At 35.5% G+C, this 16616-nt stretch overlaps 1 protein-coding gene across 2 annotated transcripts in view; it reads left to right on the top strand.

The window, feature by feature from the left end:
• Positions 1-461: 461 nt before the first annotated feature.
• Positions 462-16616, top strand: part of LOC306888373 (craniofacial development protein 1-like) — a 41531-nt gene continuing 25376 nt past the window's right edge. Inside the window, exons 1-5 of one of the 2 annotated variants that reach the window (XM_079446612.1) lie at positions 462-692; positions 1496-1619; positions 1704-1923; positions 2232-2362; positions 4118-4246. In XM_079446612.1, coding sequence (XP_079302738.1) covers positions 626-692; positions 1496-1619; positions 1704-1923; positions 2232-2362; positions 4118-4246 — 671 coding nt within the window. In that variant the 5' untranslated portion in view covers positions 462-625. The remainder of the gene's footprint in view (positions 693-1495; positions 1620-1703; positions 1924-2231; positions 2363-4117; positions 4247-16616) is intronic. The other variant, XM_079446611.1, reaches the window with a different exon arrangement.

The raw sequence follows: 16616 nt of genomic DNA, 5'->3' as shown, positions 1-16616 counted from the left end.
ATTAATAAATTTATTTTCTCTTTTAATTTTTATATATTTATTATAATGACCTTATAATCTAATATTTGACCTTTATTTACCTTTAATAATAATAATAAAAATAGTAATAATAGTAGTAGTGGTAATAATAACTCAGTTTATCGTTATTGTTGTTTTTAAATATTTTAATAAATATTTTCTGTAATTATTTATTGTCATTGTAATTAGGCAGCACATTGTGAAAATGTATATAATATTTATGTAACAGAATACAAGAGCAAGGAAGGCAGAATATTAATAATTTTGCAATCGTATTTCAGTTTGTATGTTATATTTTATTATTAATTTTAACTGTAGTTGTCAATTCATATTTTTATGAAATGTTTTTTTTAGCACTAGCTTGGTACAATGCTGCAAAGAACTTGAAGTTGAAAAGAAACGACAGTTCTGATTCTGAATGGAGGCAGATGGAGGTTTTTTTTATAAATCAGATGATGCTAGCATGCTAACTTGCTGCTGGGCTTCTAGTAAGGCAATTTCACGTTTGATCCAAGCTAGCTGGTTGCCACTGTGTTTCATTTAGCTTAGTTGTTATCGGAGTCTTTGATTTAGCTGCTAACACAGCGCATCACACAAAGAAATAAAAATGAATTATTCGGATTACGACTCGGACGGCTATTCCTCAAATGAAGATGAAGACTATGTCCCCTCTGGTAAGAGATTTTAGCATGAAGTTAGCATGGTTGTATATGAGCAAGAGAACACAGATGAAGCTACTTTGTCTGCGCTCTGCAGATGTATACTGCTCCGTTTTAACATTGCATATTATTTAATTCATGATACGTGATATGCAAAGACAATTACAGAAAGAGTATCATAGATAATGCTCATTTTGGGTCCATACTTTCAGAATTATCTTCAACATATAACGTACATCTTTTATCAAAATATTGTCTAGAATGTGTATCGATTATTCAGAATCCATTTGAATATTATAGGTGTTTCATGTGATAAGATTAACTAATATGCTAACCTACTCCTTTCTAAAATAAGTTAATTGGCTTTGAGAGTGATGAAAAGGATGCAAACAATTCCTGTTATAATTCACCAAGACCCCTGCTGGTCTTTCATGGTCCTGTATGCCTTGCAAATGAACACCATATCTTTAAAGGGCTTTATCTTAGAAGGATCATAAAAGTACAGCATGAGAGGAACTGGTACTGAGAGGAAAAAATCTAGGAAGAGACGACATTCTGCATTTTTCATCATTTAAGATATGAAATATTCTCATTTACAGTGGACTTAAGGTCAAAATAATTATGAAAAACTGACACTACAGATTTTACCGCTGCTTCTAAGAAATGTAAAAGTTATTTAGTTACAACATGCATTTTTGCTCTTCAACCAAAGGTGCACCAGCAAAAAATTGATTTGATTTGCCAGTTGCTTTGTTCTTTTTGTATTAATGCCATAAATATGATCCATTCACATTGGTTTCATTTTTTTAATGGATCAGATGATAATCTGAGCGAGGATGACATGAATGAATGTGAGAAGGAGGACGCACTGGAAGGGGAGGATAACGACGCGCAGCAGTCAGAGCATGTGAAGAAGAAAACTAAAGCAAACATCCCGATGAGGTATCGTATTACAAATGTATATTTTAAACCCAAGTAAAACTGATTGTAAGGGAAAATTTTCTCACTTTTTCCATATTTATAAAGGAAAAGGAAAAAAGGAGGCCTCAAACTAGAAGATGGTGAGGGTGGGTCAGCAGATCAACAGAAAGGTGAAGATGAGCCAAAACAAGATCATTTTGTAATGGAGTCAAAAAAGGGCAATGAAGAGAAGCAGAAGAAGAAAGCAGACGACCTTTGGGCTAGTTTTTTGAGTGATGTTGGCCCTCGACCCAAAGCAGCAGCTGGAAGTACGGGCTCTCAGCAGGTAACCATCAACTAAGAAAAACAATCAAAGTGAAGTAAGATATTTAATGTATTGTTTTTCATTTTCATGTACTTATCAGATTTCTGTCTTGGCTCCATTTGGGCTGATGCAAAATATTTTTGGGGGTTTTATTGTGTTTTTGGTTCAGTATCTTTGTAGTCATGATACTATAGTCAGAATGCATTACTTATTTTTTTTTATTTAAATTCATAAAATTAAATTAATTTTTTATTTGATGTATTTTGTGCTTGTTTTATTTAATTGTCTCTTAGATTAATGTGCATGGTTTTTGTTTGTATCTCTTATAGTCCACATCTACAACTGGCACAGATACACCCAGTGAACCCCCTACAGTGTCTCAGCAGCAGGAGGACAAACCAAAAGAATCCTCCAAAATCACAATTACCAAGGTGTTTGATTTTGCAGGAGAAGAAGTTCGGTAAGTGGAACAGGTTTTTTTGTAACTGTAAGCCTTTTATATGGCCACCAGATGGCAGTATATGTTCATTAATTATTATGTAGAGCTGAACATTCTCTGAACAATTCTTCAGAAATATGTTCTTTTTAAAACGGTGGTTTGTGCAAATAAGGAGTTTATATATATATATATATATATATATATAAAATGTGCATGTTATTAATGAATTAAAAAATGTATTGAAATATTTGGGCCATTTCAGTGAATGCTGTCATTTAATAGTTTATAAAAATGCAGTCATCATTTTAGCAAACTATTGCTGCTTTTCAATAATTCATTCCAGTACATTGTATTTATGAGCCAGTAAAATATTCAAATCCTGCCGAGCACAAAGCACTGACAAGCTTTGAACTTATTTGACGAACACAAGTTTTTTATAGAATAAATGTTAATATGAATGAATACATTGACCCCAGAAATATTTGGACACTTTTGATACTTAAAAATGTATGAATTTCACTGCATAAATGACAAAATATAAAAATAGTGACTTCTGCAAACAAATGAAGCCAGGTGTAGGTTCACTAATATTTGACAACCATATTTTTTTTTCATTTCCAAATTATTTCCAAATGATCCCCCAAGAACTTTTATTCTTAATATATATCAATTGTTGGATAATTAAAGGCCTAACATATTTTATAATGTTTTTAATGTTCTGCTTATAAACATTTTTTTTGCTTTATTTCTTAATTTCCCGGTTTTGCTATTTTTGTTTTGGTGTCTTGATAGGTATGTTTTAAATTGTGACTTGCGTGTCCAGATACACTTTTGGGGGGAAAAAAACACTACAGTGAAAAAGTTCAACCCCCCCCCATTTGTATGTAGGAATCATTTGTATGTATTTTGTATTTACATTCTTTTTATTACTGAAATGAATCTTGTTCTTGCTCAAAAATAGAAGTATTAGTTTCTTAAAAATAAAAATTAAAAAATAAATATATATATATTTCTTTTGAAAACTCTTTTCTCTCCCGGGTAAGGTTATAGCCTAACCTAATGTTAGTGTAATCTGTTAACAACCCACATCATAAATCCGTCTTTTTAGGCAAGTAAATGGGTGTCACGTCATGAAATGTGTTTAATACGACGGAAACTGTATTTAACGTGATCACAATTTAATAAAAACATTGTAAGTTAGGCCTATTAATTGTAATGATTTAATTTCCCCGGTGATTCAAACAACGAATAAATTATATAGAGAAAGCGAACAAAGAACATTATCAACAGAGCTTTTTGAAACCCTGAGTCAGTTAAACCATTGTGTCGTAAAAATGATTCACTGTTTCAAAGCGCTCCAATCGGATCACGTATCGCGAATCGTTTGATTCAGAACGGGACTTCATAGTGCGCTTCACAAATCATTTTATCCCCACCGGGGATAAAAATAATTCAGCAGAGACAGGGATGTATAGACTAGAGGGGGGGAAAATCCCCCTCTACAAATCACACCCTGTATACGTGTGCGTAAATGTGTGTGTATGTGTGTGTATATATATATATATATATATATATATATATACACACACTTAATATATATATATATATATATATATATATATATATATATATACACACACTTAATATATATATATATATATATATATATATATATATATATATATATATACACACTTAATATATATATATATATACACACACTTAATATATATCTAAAATACATATTTTGAGCATTATATTTGTTGTGGTCCACAGGATCACCAAAGAGGTGGATGCAGACTCTCGAGAGGCCAAGAGTTTTCTGAAGGAGGAGGAGAAGGTGCTGAAGGAGAAAGAAGAGTCCTCTGAGCCACAGCCGTCCATACCGCTCTCCTCTGGATCCAGGTACCACTCCAGTGCATCTCTTTAGTCCTGCGTTTTGTTGTTCTAATCCTTCTCAGTACATGCGAAATTACAGTTTACAACCATTGTGTCAGTTAATTAATGAAACAAAGTGGTTTTTAATGGTTCTGTTTTGTGTTTCAGTGACGCAGAAGTGAATAACTCATTAGCGCTTAGACTATAATTAATTCTTTGTTATTGATGTTGTTATATTACAGTAATTAGATGTGATCTCCTTCAGTGGGGTTGGTGCTGGTAAATGGATGGAGACGTCTGTGTGTGTTTGCCGTGCAGGGCTAGAGGGAATGTCAGACGTGTCATTGATCTCTGACAGCTATGATAGCGAGTCTTTGATCCTCTATAATTCCATATCTGCCTGTAGGGAAAACCAGCGATGACACACAAATATGTTTCAGCCGCAGTGTGCACAGATGTGTATACGGGTTGTATTTCCTCTATTGAACCAATCAAAAATTGCCCTTGTATTCCAGATAGGACATCTGTGGAGTTTGTGTATGTTTAAGAGTTAATCATTGTTGTGATCTTCCTCGGGGTCTTCACCACTCCTTACATAGGGTAATTTTGGACAGATGCTCTCGCCTGTCCTCTTGAGACCGTGAATGTTTGCTGAACAGGAAGTCATATTTTTCGCTGCACAGGATATACAGTATGGGGCGTTGTCTTGCGGAGCAGGAAAGCAGCTTGAACCCTACCTCTCATCCCTTTATCATCCAAACGACTTTCACTTCATGTCCACACTACAAATATTCTATATTCACTCGGCCTCTGTCTGTATCTGGTTTTGATTTCGATGGCTTCTAAGTGCTTGCATATCATTTCTCAGTCAATGTGACTTTAAATCAGGCCTCGTCAAATTCCAATGGCTGTCTCGCTCCAGCACAGCAGGGTCCCCGCTTAAACTAGGCACTGAAGGAGCCTAAACACAAAGGGTACCTGTCTCCAGTATTCACTCACTTCCCTTCTCTTCCTTTAAGCCTCTTTTGTGTGATTTGAGGTTAGAGGGCTTGAGTCAGCACTGTGGCGCTCTCTCTCACACAGGCACAGTGGCTCTCTGTTTCTCTACTTAACAGTGTCATACTGCGCCTCAATGCGGAACTGCTGACGATGGTAATACACACGCTTCTTCCTTCCATGGCATTTTTGTACCCTTTCCTTACCCACAGATCTTACTTTGTTACTCTGGTTGGCATAATTATGGAAAAATGGTAAACCTTTACAGTAAAGGCTAACATTATTTAACATTTTAGATATCACAAAGTAATGATTCATCATTACATCATTCACACACAATTTTTAAAAAAATTATTTTTGTTTTTGTTTTTACAGCATTTATTATTCTAGGTTATCATTAATTCCTATGTTTGGTTTATAAACAAGATACATATTATTCTTTGTTAATTTGTTTGGTTATAATATGTAAATGTTAAATTGTGCATATTTGTTAATTGGTGAAATTATATTAGTATTAGGGCTTTAATCTAATTAATGATTTTTCGATTAATGTAATTAATTGCAGTTAATCGCAAAATAAATTTGACTGTGAAAATACCCACAAAAGATTTAAACAGCTATTTTTTTGTTAAATGAGAAAGTATCAAGTAGACATTACAAATTGTAGATTTCGAAATATTTAATTTGATTCAACATAAAATGTATTACACATAAACCTTTAGGCTATAACGGCCTAGACTATGGAACATAAAAGAAGATAATTTGAGAAACTTCTCAGTATTTTGTGTTTATACAATGAAAGTCATTGGTTACCAATAGTCTCCAAAATACCTTCTTTTATGTTCCACAGAAGAAAGTAAGTCATCGAGGTTTGAGTAAATGATGACAGAATTAAATTTTGGGGGGTGAACTATCCCTTTAATGTTTTATTATTATTGTTATTTTTATTTAATTAAATGATACTCTAAATAAGAAAATAAATCTGCCAGCAGGTGGCTGTAAATGTCATTCATTCAAATGGCAGATTCATTCAGGAATCAAGTAAACGGCGCTTTTTGTGAACGGGTCTATGAATCATTGGTTCACACAATTCGTTCAAAACGCGGATTCATTCATTTAGAAACTAAACACCGCTGTGTTGCTCGACACGCACAACAGTTCTGCTATGGCTTTAAAGGTAGTTATGTTCTCTGCAAAATTGAGCAAAAACACATAATACCCTGTTTAAAATATAACACAATATCAACTTCTTATTTACTGAACTGTTGTATAAAATCACATTTGCACTCGTGCAAATCAGGACAAAAGCGCCACTCATGTTATTGCTCTCGCTGCTCGTGTGATATCGCAGATATGGTGTAGATGTGAGACATACAGGGCATTTTTTTGCCCCAATATCTTGAATTTTAAGGCGTAACGGCATAGTTGTTGCCCTGCATCATATTTGTCAACAGTCAACTAAATGTAAGATGATGTACTGGTCTGGGGGTGGGGCCAGTGCGTTAACTGCATTAAAATATTTTAATCGTGTTATTTTTTCATAACTAATTAATCAAGTTATCACATTAAACTGACAGGCCTAATTAGTATACACTACTGTTCAAAAGTTTAGCGTAAGATATTTTGTTTTTGTAAGAAAATAATACTTTTATTTAGTAAGGATTAAATAAAATGATCAAATGTGAAAGGAGAGACTTACATTGTTACCCAATACGTCTATCTCGAATAAATGTTGTTTGTTTATTAGTTTTTTTTTATTTGATTATTTGGATCCCCATTAGCTACCACCAATGTAGTGGCTATTTTTCCTGGGGTCCAACAAGTAAAAAATAAATTTACATGAATCCATAACAACATTGTTCCTTTGAACTCCCTGAAAAAACAAATCACATTAAGAAAACAAATATTAAGCAGCATATCTGTGTTCAACATTGATTTGTTAATTATAATAAGATATGTTTCTTGAGCATAGAATAATTTGTAAAGGATCATTTGACACTGATGACTGAAAATTCTGTCTTGTCATCGCAGGAATAAATTGCATTTTAAATGTAGTAAAATTAACATTTAAAAAATATTTCATCATATTGCTGTTTTTACTATATTTTTGATCAAATAAATGCAGTCCTACTGAGACTTCTTTCAAAAACGTTTAAAATATCTTAACCAACCTCAAACATTTGAACATTAATTATTGCTGTTAAATTATTGTTCATTGGTATTTCATGATATCTAATGCTACTAACTACTGCCAATTAACAATTTTGTAACGTGTTACCATACAAACTAGAACTAACTGAAACTGACTACTATTTTGACTATCTGTTAATGTTGATTAATTGATTATATTGGTTCTTGTTTGATCAATTGTATAAAAAGGTCAACTTTAATGATTAGTATTGATTAATCAGATAAAGAAGCCAAATTTAATGCTCAGGTCAAGATTTTATTAAACAAAAATGTTTTCTATACAATAGGCTTCATTGATAAAACATACAAGAACTAAATTGTGTAAATCATTTGTAAAGCCGTTCTTGCGTAAATTGAAATATGATGGAATTATGAACAAATCGTTCCAAAAAAGTTGAAAATGTTACAATAAGCCTGCAGAGCCAGTAATTTTGTCAGCAATTCACATTATTGAAATGATGTTAAACAGTTCTTCAGTTTCTTTCTCCCGCCACACACACACACACACACACACACACAGACTCACCTCGACCCACCATCTGTTGATTCTTCCCAGCAGCCCACTGGTGTGTGACAGGGATCAAAATTAACACTCACCAAGTGCCAAAATGCAAGTAAAAATTGGATTTGGCAAGTAAATGGAATGTATTTCCTCACCAGTTGGCTGGTAACTTTATTAGGAACTGCAACATTGCTAGATTTCATTGAACTGTAGAATGTTAGTTTAACCTTTTTTTCTCAGTTCTTACAGTTGCAGATGAAACTGTAAAGAAATATTTAAGACCTGTACATTTGCTTTGGCAGGTGAAGTGGCAAAAGTTCATTTTGGACACTCTGTGAGTTTGCATGAACGTGTGAATGATAACCTTTAGGACATGCCAGTTGTGAGAAGCATTTGTGTGGACACCACAGACTGATGGTAACCTCACTGCTAGTGGTCCAAGTGTGGAGCAGTGTTGTGCAGCTCTGTGTTGTCTAAGTGCTATCGATCACAGAACCAGCCAGATTTACTGATGCTTGTTCTGAGCCCCAATGATGGCTTGATTGATTGTCTAGTGTCTCTGTGGTCTTATCACAGAACTTGACTGACGTTGAGGCTGAGCTCCATGTAAGCACCCAGAAACACACAAACAAATCTGTACTTTAAGTACAATGGTGGCTTCATCAAAGCTTACGTATTCACATACATATGAGTGCTGGTTGCACAACACACTCTCACACAGAGTTGGCGAGAAGTATGCCCTCTGTCTTCCTGTTTCTGTTCCGCTTGGCTTCCCGTCAGCTTGCTGTACGTGAGTGTGAGTAACACGACATACAGCGGTTCTGGGAAACCTATGTGTACGTCCACTTAAACTAATGATTTCCACATGCGCCAGTCACAGCTCTGCTTTTCTAATTATAGAGCCTCATCTCTGATCCTAAAAATAGGATCTTGCTCTCCATTGTTACAGAACAGTCACACACCTCGCTCTTTGTCGGGTCAAGCAGTTCATCTACTGTAAAAGACACTGTGAGTGTGTGTGTGTGAATGTGGATGAACAGTTTTTGTCATATTTTGTTACAAATATAGCTATACATATGTAATGTTGACACAAACAAAGTAAGAATCTGTGTGGTCCAAGCAGTAATATTAGTAGTTTTCCCCTTGTGCAGGGGTGTCAAACTCAATTCCTGTAGGGCCACAGCCCTGCAGTTTAGCTCCAACCCTAATTCAATCATGACAACTCTCTGAAAAGTTTAGCATGGTGATGGATATGACAATGTTAATGTATTTGGTCTTGGCGAAATAGATCTGCTACACTGCTGCTGAATTGCTGCTGCTGTTGGTTATTGCTGTAGTTGTAGATTATTGCTGCTGCTGCTGCAAGCAAGTACAAGAACTTACTACTGTCAATGCATATGGCGATATGGTGCCATGAGTATTTAAGACATACTGCTGCTGCACAATAGCATATAAAATAACCCGTAGCAGATCTATACAGGTGGAGCTGGGGAAGGTGAAGGGCTTCAGAGAACTCTGAAAAAGAGCTGCAAGAATCTCAGGTGAATACTAGCCAGCCATATAAATGCAAGGCATTAAGCTCATTGGTTGCATGTCCAGAATAAACAAATCAGCTTGTGCCAAGTCGTTTAACTCTTTGAATATCATCAGTTACGTTAACAACCCATCAGCTTGCGCCATCTAGAGTTTCATGACTGAACACACCTGATCCAGCTAATCAAGTCCTTCAGGCTCAATTGAAAACTACATGGTTTGTGTGTTGAAGGGTTGGAACTAAACTCTGCAGGGTTGCGGCCCTCCAGGAACTGAGTTTGACACCCCTGCCCTTATGTGTTGTGGTTTGGTTAGTGCTTTCTAGTTCTCAGTTTTTGAGTATTGGTGAATCATTTTTTTCCATTCCGACGAGTAAAACTGTTCTGTAGTAGTCCATACAGCATAGCAACATATTTTATGCTATGTTATCCCTGCCATTATAATTATCATAGTTTTAAGTCACATACTGTGAAACATCACCCGTCTTGAGCTGTTTTTAGAAACCTGGTTAGGTGCCTTTCTCAATGGCACAGTAGCACTGGCTGATGCTTTCTTTGAGACTCTAACTGGTAACATTTCCATTTCTAGTCCTGAGTTACTCCACATAACCAAAAATCCACAACAAATGAAATCCACAACATGACATTATTAGCACGATGCTTTAAAACAGGCAAATTTGCATGACCAACTTGCACAAATGATTTGTTGATGTTTTTTTGCTCTCTAACACAAAACTCACGATTATATTGATTCCTATTGAAATGATGAGGCTTCGCCCCTAAAATTTCGACAAATAATGGTAAATGTGACTGGTTATGTAACCACACCTTAATACAATATTTTTATGTACAAAGAGTATAATATTATTATTTTACTTTTTCTTTACGAATACATTTCTATCATTATAATAATTTTTACTCTGTCACTCTATATAAGATAAGTGGCTTGGGAAATGGATAATTTTTTTTGTATTTTTATGTATTGAATATTACTATTATTCATGGATTTTTAATTTGATATTATGTATTGTAAATGTTTTTCTTAATTTGGGTATAAATGGGGAAGGCCGCTTCAGGATTTCATTAGCAGACCTGAAATGACCTGTTCCCTGTCTGCTCGCAGCTGGGCGCCATGTCACCCGGTCCTCACGCTATAATGAATGCATTTTAACTGAAGTGAGGGTTCGATATTACGCCCCCTCACCACCGGACACATCAGAGTGCCACTGCCGTGTGCTCCGTCTCCCAGCTAATGCTTCTGACAAAACCAGGCCACTCTTCACTCCCCTGGCATCTAAAAATGTGCCGTGGCCCGAAAGAGATCAGGCCACACAGTTTCCTGTATGTCAGTGTGTGTGCTCCTGCCAAAACAGATGCAGATCCCCCAAGTGGCTCTGTGTTAAACAAGAGATCACAGAAAGGCATCATCTCAGGAGGTGGCAAATATGTGGCAACAAACTGCGGTTGCATCTGACAGTACTGTATCGACACAGAGCTTCAGCTGATGTATATTTACATGTTTTTTTTAATATTTGTTTCAACACTCTTAAAAACAAATGTTCTTTATTGGCATTTATGGTTCTATCTATGGAAGAATCTTTAACATCTGTAACCTCTCCATTCCACAAACTGGTTCTTCTGTGACATTGCGAAAATAGTGAAGTGTTTAAACAGTTGCGATGACCTACAATCAAGCTTCAGTGTAGAATCACACATGAAATATTAAGAGTGTTTACTTCAAAATCCAAAGCAGCGCTCAACATTTTTGGGGGGAATTCACCACAGACACTTTTAAAATGTTAAATCAGCTCTGGCTGTTTAGACATTTTACCTCCCTCCTGTTTCTCTGCGGTTTCCGAGAGCTCCATCAGCCTCCATTCAGCCTGTCAATGGGACACAACTAGACCACTTCAGTCCTCGTCAGGCCTGGTCTTCAAACACCAGGGTTTGAGACGGCTCCTGCTTGTGCCAGGAAGTGTATTTCCGTCCTTACTGACATGCAGCTGCGGAGCTTCAATAGTCTAATGTTGAGGGTAAAGTTGGGTAATGCTCTTCTCTTCAATATTGTGGGAACAGATGGGGAATGTCAGTTTGGGGTCCACTCAAGACCCCCTTCCACATTTCACTGCCCCTGCTGGTTTCCCTTGAAATACAAAGAGAAAACCCTTTCAGGAAGGAAATTAGCCTCGTTAGAGACAAAATGGCTGGAAGTGATTATAGTAACTCGCTCTTATCGGTTAAGCAGATATAATGAGACCATAATTAGCAAAGGAAAGCTTTATGGATTTGTGCAACTACCAAACTGACCTCTTCGCAAAGTATGGTAATATGTGAGTTGAATGAGGATGAAATGAAATGCAGAGCAAGGAGCAGGCGGTGGCTCTGAAGATGGAAAATGTACTGACAGCTTGGAACTGGGACACTTGTAAGGTGAACAAAGTCTGACAGCCTTGTGTTCACAGGGCAGAGGCAGACGAGTGACGGATACATGCACATACAGCGCTCTCAATGCTGATTTAATCAGAGATTATTGTTTTTATCATCGCTGTTTTCAATAGATTTAGCTAACAGATTGCTCCTACTCGCTGACAAAATTAGAAATTATTTTCTTGATCTGGCAAGCTCCAATCTGATTGACTGACTGTGCAACCTCTGGGAGTAAAGGCACACAGGGTTTTCATAATACTATGAGAGGAAGTAATGTGAAGATGAAATAACAACTAAACAGAACTTTGTCTGGTTAGTACCATCACATTTTTGTTGAAGAGTTGCTAGCAGCTCCAAATTATTTACACAACCATTTGTGGAGACTGTAGCACCACTATTTACTTAATGCAGTCTGTATTTTATTAATTTGTATGCATTTATTGAGTAGATTTTAACCCCCCCCCCCAGACAAACCAAAATCTGAACGTAAAATTAATGTAATTATGATTTTTGACAAAATCCCAGAAAATTATCAAATAATTTCAATCTCTTCTCTCCACCTGTAGCTGGTGTGTGGTGAGTGTACTGGCGCCGTTGTGCTGTGGCTGCCGTCGCATCATCCAAGTGGATGCTTCACACTGTGGTGGTTGAGGAGAGACCCCCACATGATTGTAAAGTGCTTTGGGTGTCCGGCAATACACAATAAACGCGCTATATAAATGCATCATTCATCCATTCATTCAAAATGCTTTAAATACGAAACATTTTTTAAACGGAAATTAAGCAAGTCACTTACTTTATGAATGAGTCATTGAATCACTGACTCACCTAATTTCTTCAAAAACGTCGATTCATTCCATAATAAAACGCTGCTGTGTGTTGCTCGAAGAGTCACACCATTTCTGGCTTTGCTTGGAATGAACTTAATTGGCAAAATAGTGCAAAAACAGAATTTTAACATTGTGTCTAAAATGCAACTCAAATATTAAATTGTTGAATTATTGTATAAAATCAATATCACATTTGCAATCCTGCTAATGTTGCTTATCTATATTAGATGTTATAAATACAAGATAAAAATGCTTTTTTTGCTATGTCTTGAAGGTTGAGGGCATTTTAACTGCATTTTAATGTTAACGCTGTAGACGCTTGCACAGACATCATTTTTTTTTTTTTGAAGAGTGGTTGACATACTCAATAATGTGAGCTCACAACAATTACGACTATGAGCCATTTAAATTATTTGTAAATGTCAATATAGTGACACATGCTGGCTAAAGAATGTTAGTCATATGAAAGATTGTTTAAATATCGTGTCTGTAGTAAATGACGTAATGGACTCGTGGCTTTGGAAGACGCCAGCAGATGTAAGGTTTCAGTTGCTTACAATAAGTTTGTTTTTGATAACGGCATTGTACTAATTGATTCTATTTGATTATTACCTTTTTATGTGAATAAATGAAACCATCGTATCATACCATTTCATCATTGGAGCATTATTGAATTCACTTTAACGGCATGGAAATCACACTTTGGTCACTACAACAATATTGGTGTTTTTTTGACCTGTTGTTAACTCCCAGCAACAACCGAGAACACCCTAGAAACCATTTTAAAAGTTTTAGCAAGCAAATAGCAATGTCCTGGCAGCCACCAAGAACACCTGCTACATCATGGAAGCAGGTTTGGCATTATTCTTGCATTCACATTTTTGTCTATCATCTGTTTTTCTGAAAATATAATAGTCCTCCTGTTACTTGCTGGGTTGTGTGAGATAGCAATGTGATTGTATCCAGAAGCAAATCTGGATTATAGATTTATTTGTGCACTATAGGACTGTGTAAGTTTTCAAATGAGTCTGAAGTCTCTGAAGTTGCCCAGTTTGTTCTCTAGTCTTTCAGAGTCTGGTCCACATCTTGTTACACACATGCACATATATACACCTATATTGCTCAGACCCACAGAATATAAAGACATAAAAGTCTCACACTCTCAGAGAAGCTCCAAAGGACAAACCACACATATGTTTCACAGACGGTTTCCCCAGCAACTACTGAACACGTGAAAACAAAATCTGTCTGTGTGTATTTGAGATGGAAGGCTTTATCTCTTCACGTGTCTCCTTACATCTTTCTGCTGCAGAGCTCAGTTGAATTCACAGTTGGACTCAACACTTTGTCCATCTGTGCTGAAAATATCTGCACTGGAGAGAGGAACTGCTTCTTCATGGCTTCACACTTGAAATAGTTAACCCTGGATTAACATAATTTTACACTGTATATTTGTAAACCTGGGTTTGAATATTGAGACAATTTAAATTTTAATAGCAGACAAGTAGTGTGAACATCCATTTATAACAAAGAAAAGTGCCTAGAGTGTCCTTAAGCATAGTGTGAAAATTATGGGGTCATAGAAGACATTCTGATATTCAAAATTGAAAACTTGAATCTATAACGCCCCAACACTGTACTAGCTGCATTAAACAACACTCTTAGGCCAAGAATGCACTGTAAAGTTTTAGGAGTGACAGCCGTATTTAAATATGGAAGTGAATCCCCTAAATTACAGTTTTGCTTGTGTATGGAACAGAACTCAATCTTGATATTGCAATGACTGATGCTGTTGTAACTAGGGATGCACGATATTTTACTCCCTAAAAAAGTAAGTAATTACTTTACTTAGCTACTTTTTATGGAAAGTAATGCGTTACGTTACTTTTGTGTTACTTTTTAAATATGAGCAGGGCTTGATTGTTTTTAATACAAGAAGTTCTAATCATAGCAAATGTAAAAGCCCTTTCACACCAAAAAGTGTAATGAATAAACCTCAGGCTGAAGGAAAAGTCAATTCACATCTGTAAAGTAGAACGCAGGAGAAGAGGGTTCAACACTCTTCAGTAATAAAAAACAATGAAGCACAATTGTTAATTCATCTAAAATCAATTTTGCTTATTAGTATGGTTGAACTGGATCATCAAAGGTCAGCAGCAAAGACATTGGTTAATAAAATGGGATTAGATACATTTGTGTTGTTTAACATATTTAATTATTGCAGGTTTGCGTAATTTTTTTTGAAAATTTAAATTTGCATTTCACTGTTTTAATTCATTTTGATGAATACTAAATCTGTATTTTTTTGCGAGTGAGATTAATGCACATTCACATTTAGTCTAGAACTACAGTAACAGCATGTTCACAGTGCACTGTCAGTCAATAAATGGGAAAAAAGTAACCGGCGTTACTTTTTGAAAAAGTAACTCCGATATTTTCTTGTAAATTAAAAAGTAATGCGTTACTTTACTAGTTACTTGAAAAAAGTAATATTATTGTGTAACTCGCGTTACTTGTAATGCGTTACCCCCAACACTGATAATTACTATATTATTAAGCAAAATATAGCTATTTTTATTTTATCTTTGTTATTAAAAATAAGAACAAAGATGCAAATAAACAGTAGCCTAGTTTAATCAAGAGCAGCCAGTGATTCCGTCTTTTCTTTTAATGTATGATTAACATTGAGACAGATCTATATTAAGACCTACTGTAATGCATGGATCAAATATAATGTTACACATCAGATTTTCCCCCAACCATTAACTAAACGTTCATGAAAGACATAACAGGTTATGATTGAGTGAATCTCGCTAAGACATATTTCGCAATGTACTTTATAAGGGAGATTTTGTTTTGTTTTCATCAGCATGGGTTTAAAAATCATATTTCACTGGTTTGGACCCATGTCATCGAGAATTTGATATGAATATTCACAAAGCTGGAATGCTGCACTTTGCAACAATAGACCTACAACTTGTGGTGAGAAGCAGCAGCAGTCTTCTAGAAGTGAGCAGAGAATAAGGTACTCCGTTCAGAAAACATACAAATAAAGATCATTTTAGATGTTTAATTACTATTTGGAGCATTGGGATCGCTAAAAGAGGGCTTAATGAACTCATTTTTGTGAAGACCTAAACTGACTTTTTTCACTTCTTTTGACTGTAGCTCAAAATTAGTCTGTGCGCATTCAGACTCATCTTGCCAGCACGGGTCACATATTTCCTTTTGTTTGGAAACAACACCAAGTCTCTCCTGTGCAGAAATTATAAGCAAAATATTTTTAAATTTGGTTAGTTTTTAATAAGAACTTATTTGTTAGAATAAGAAACAGGAAATTAATCAGAAACATATGCTGCTATTTAAATACCCTGTACAACGTTTTTGCACATTCCTGTTATAGTACTATTTATGTCAACAACATACTGACCTGCACATTTATATTTATATTTTATAAATGACACTGCTGCCTCTGCACTTGCTATTACTGTTACAATGAACGCGTCGTGCTTTCACTGATTAAATGCAGCGATCCAAAACAGTGAATCTAATCATTATTCAGACAAAACTTTGCTTCAGGAATGAGCCACACTGCTAATCTAATCACTAGCACACCCTGAGCACATGCGAGTTAATGTATTCCACTTATCGGCATGACACATCCGCATAATATTTCATATCGGGCCGATGCCGATATTTACATTTAAAGCCATTATCGGCAGATTCCGATATCAGTACGATAATATCGTGCATCCCTAGTTGTAACCATGATAATGTTTTGCTGTTTATTTTTGACCAAAGTAATATTACAGTGACCAAAGAAAGACTTGTTAAATTAATCGATTTTACTTAAACCATCATCAACAAAGCCATCATGTTTTGTTTGTTTGGAAGGCTACTTTGCAGAACGTGCTCTTGAA

The sequence above is a fragment of the Barbus barbus genome (assembly GCF_936440315.1).
Source record: "Barbus barbus genome assembly, chromosome: 22".
Taxonomy (NCBI): Eukaryota; Metazoa; Chordata; class Actinopteri; order Cypriniformes; family Cyprinidae; genus Barbus; species Barbus barbus.
The sequence above is the reverse complement of the archived record's forward strand: the minus strand, read 5'-3'. Positions and strand labels throughout refer to the sequence as shown.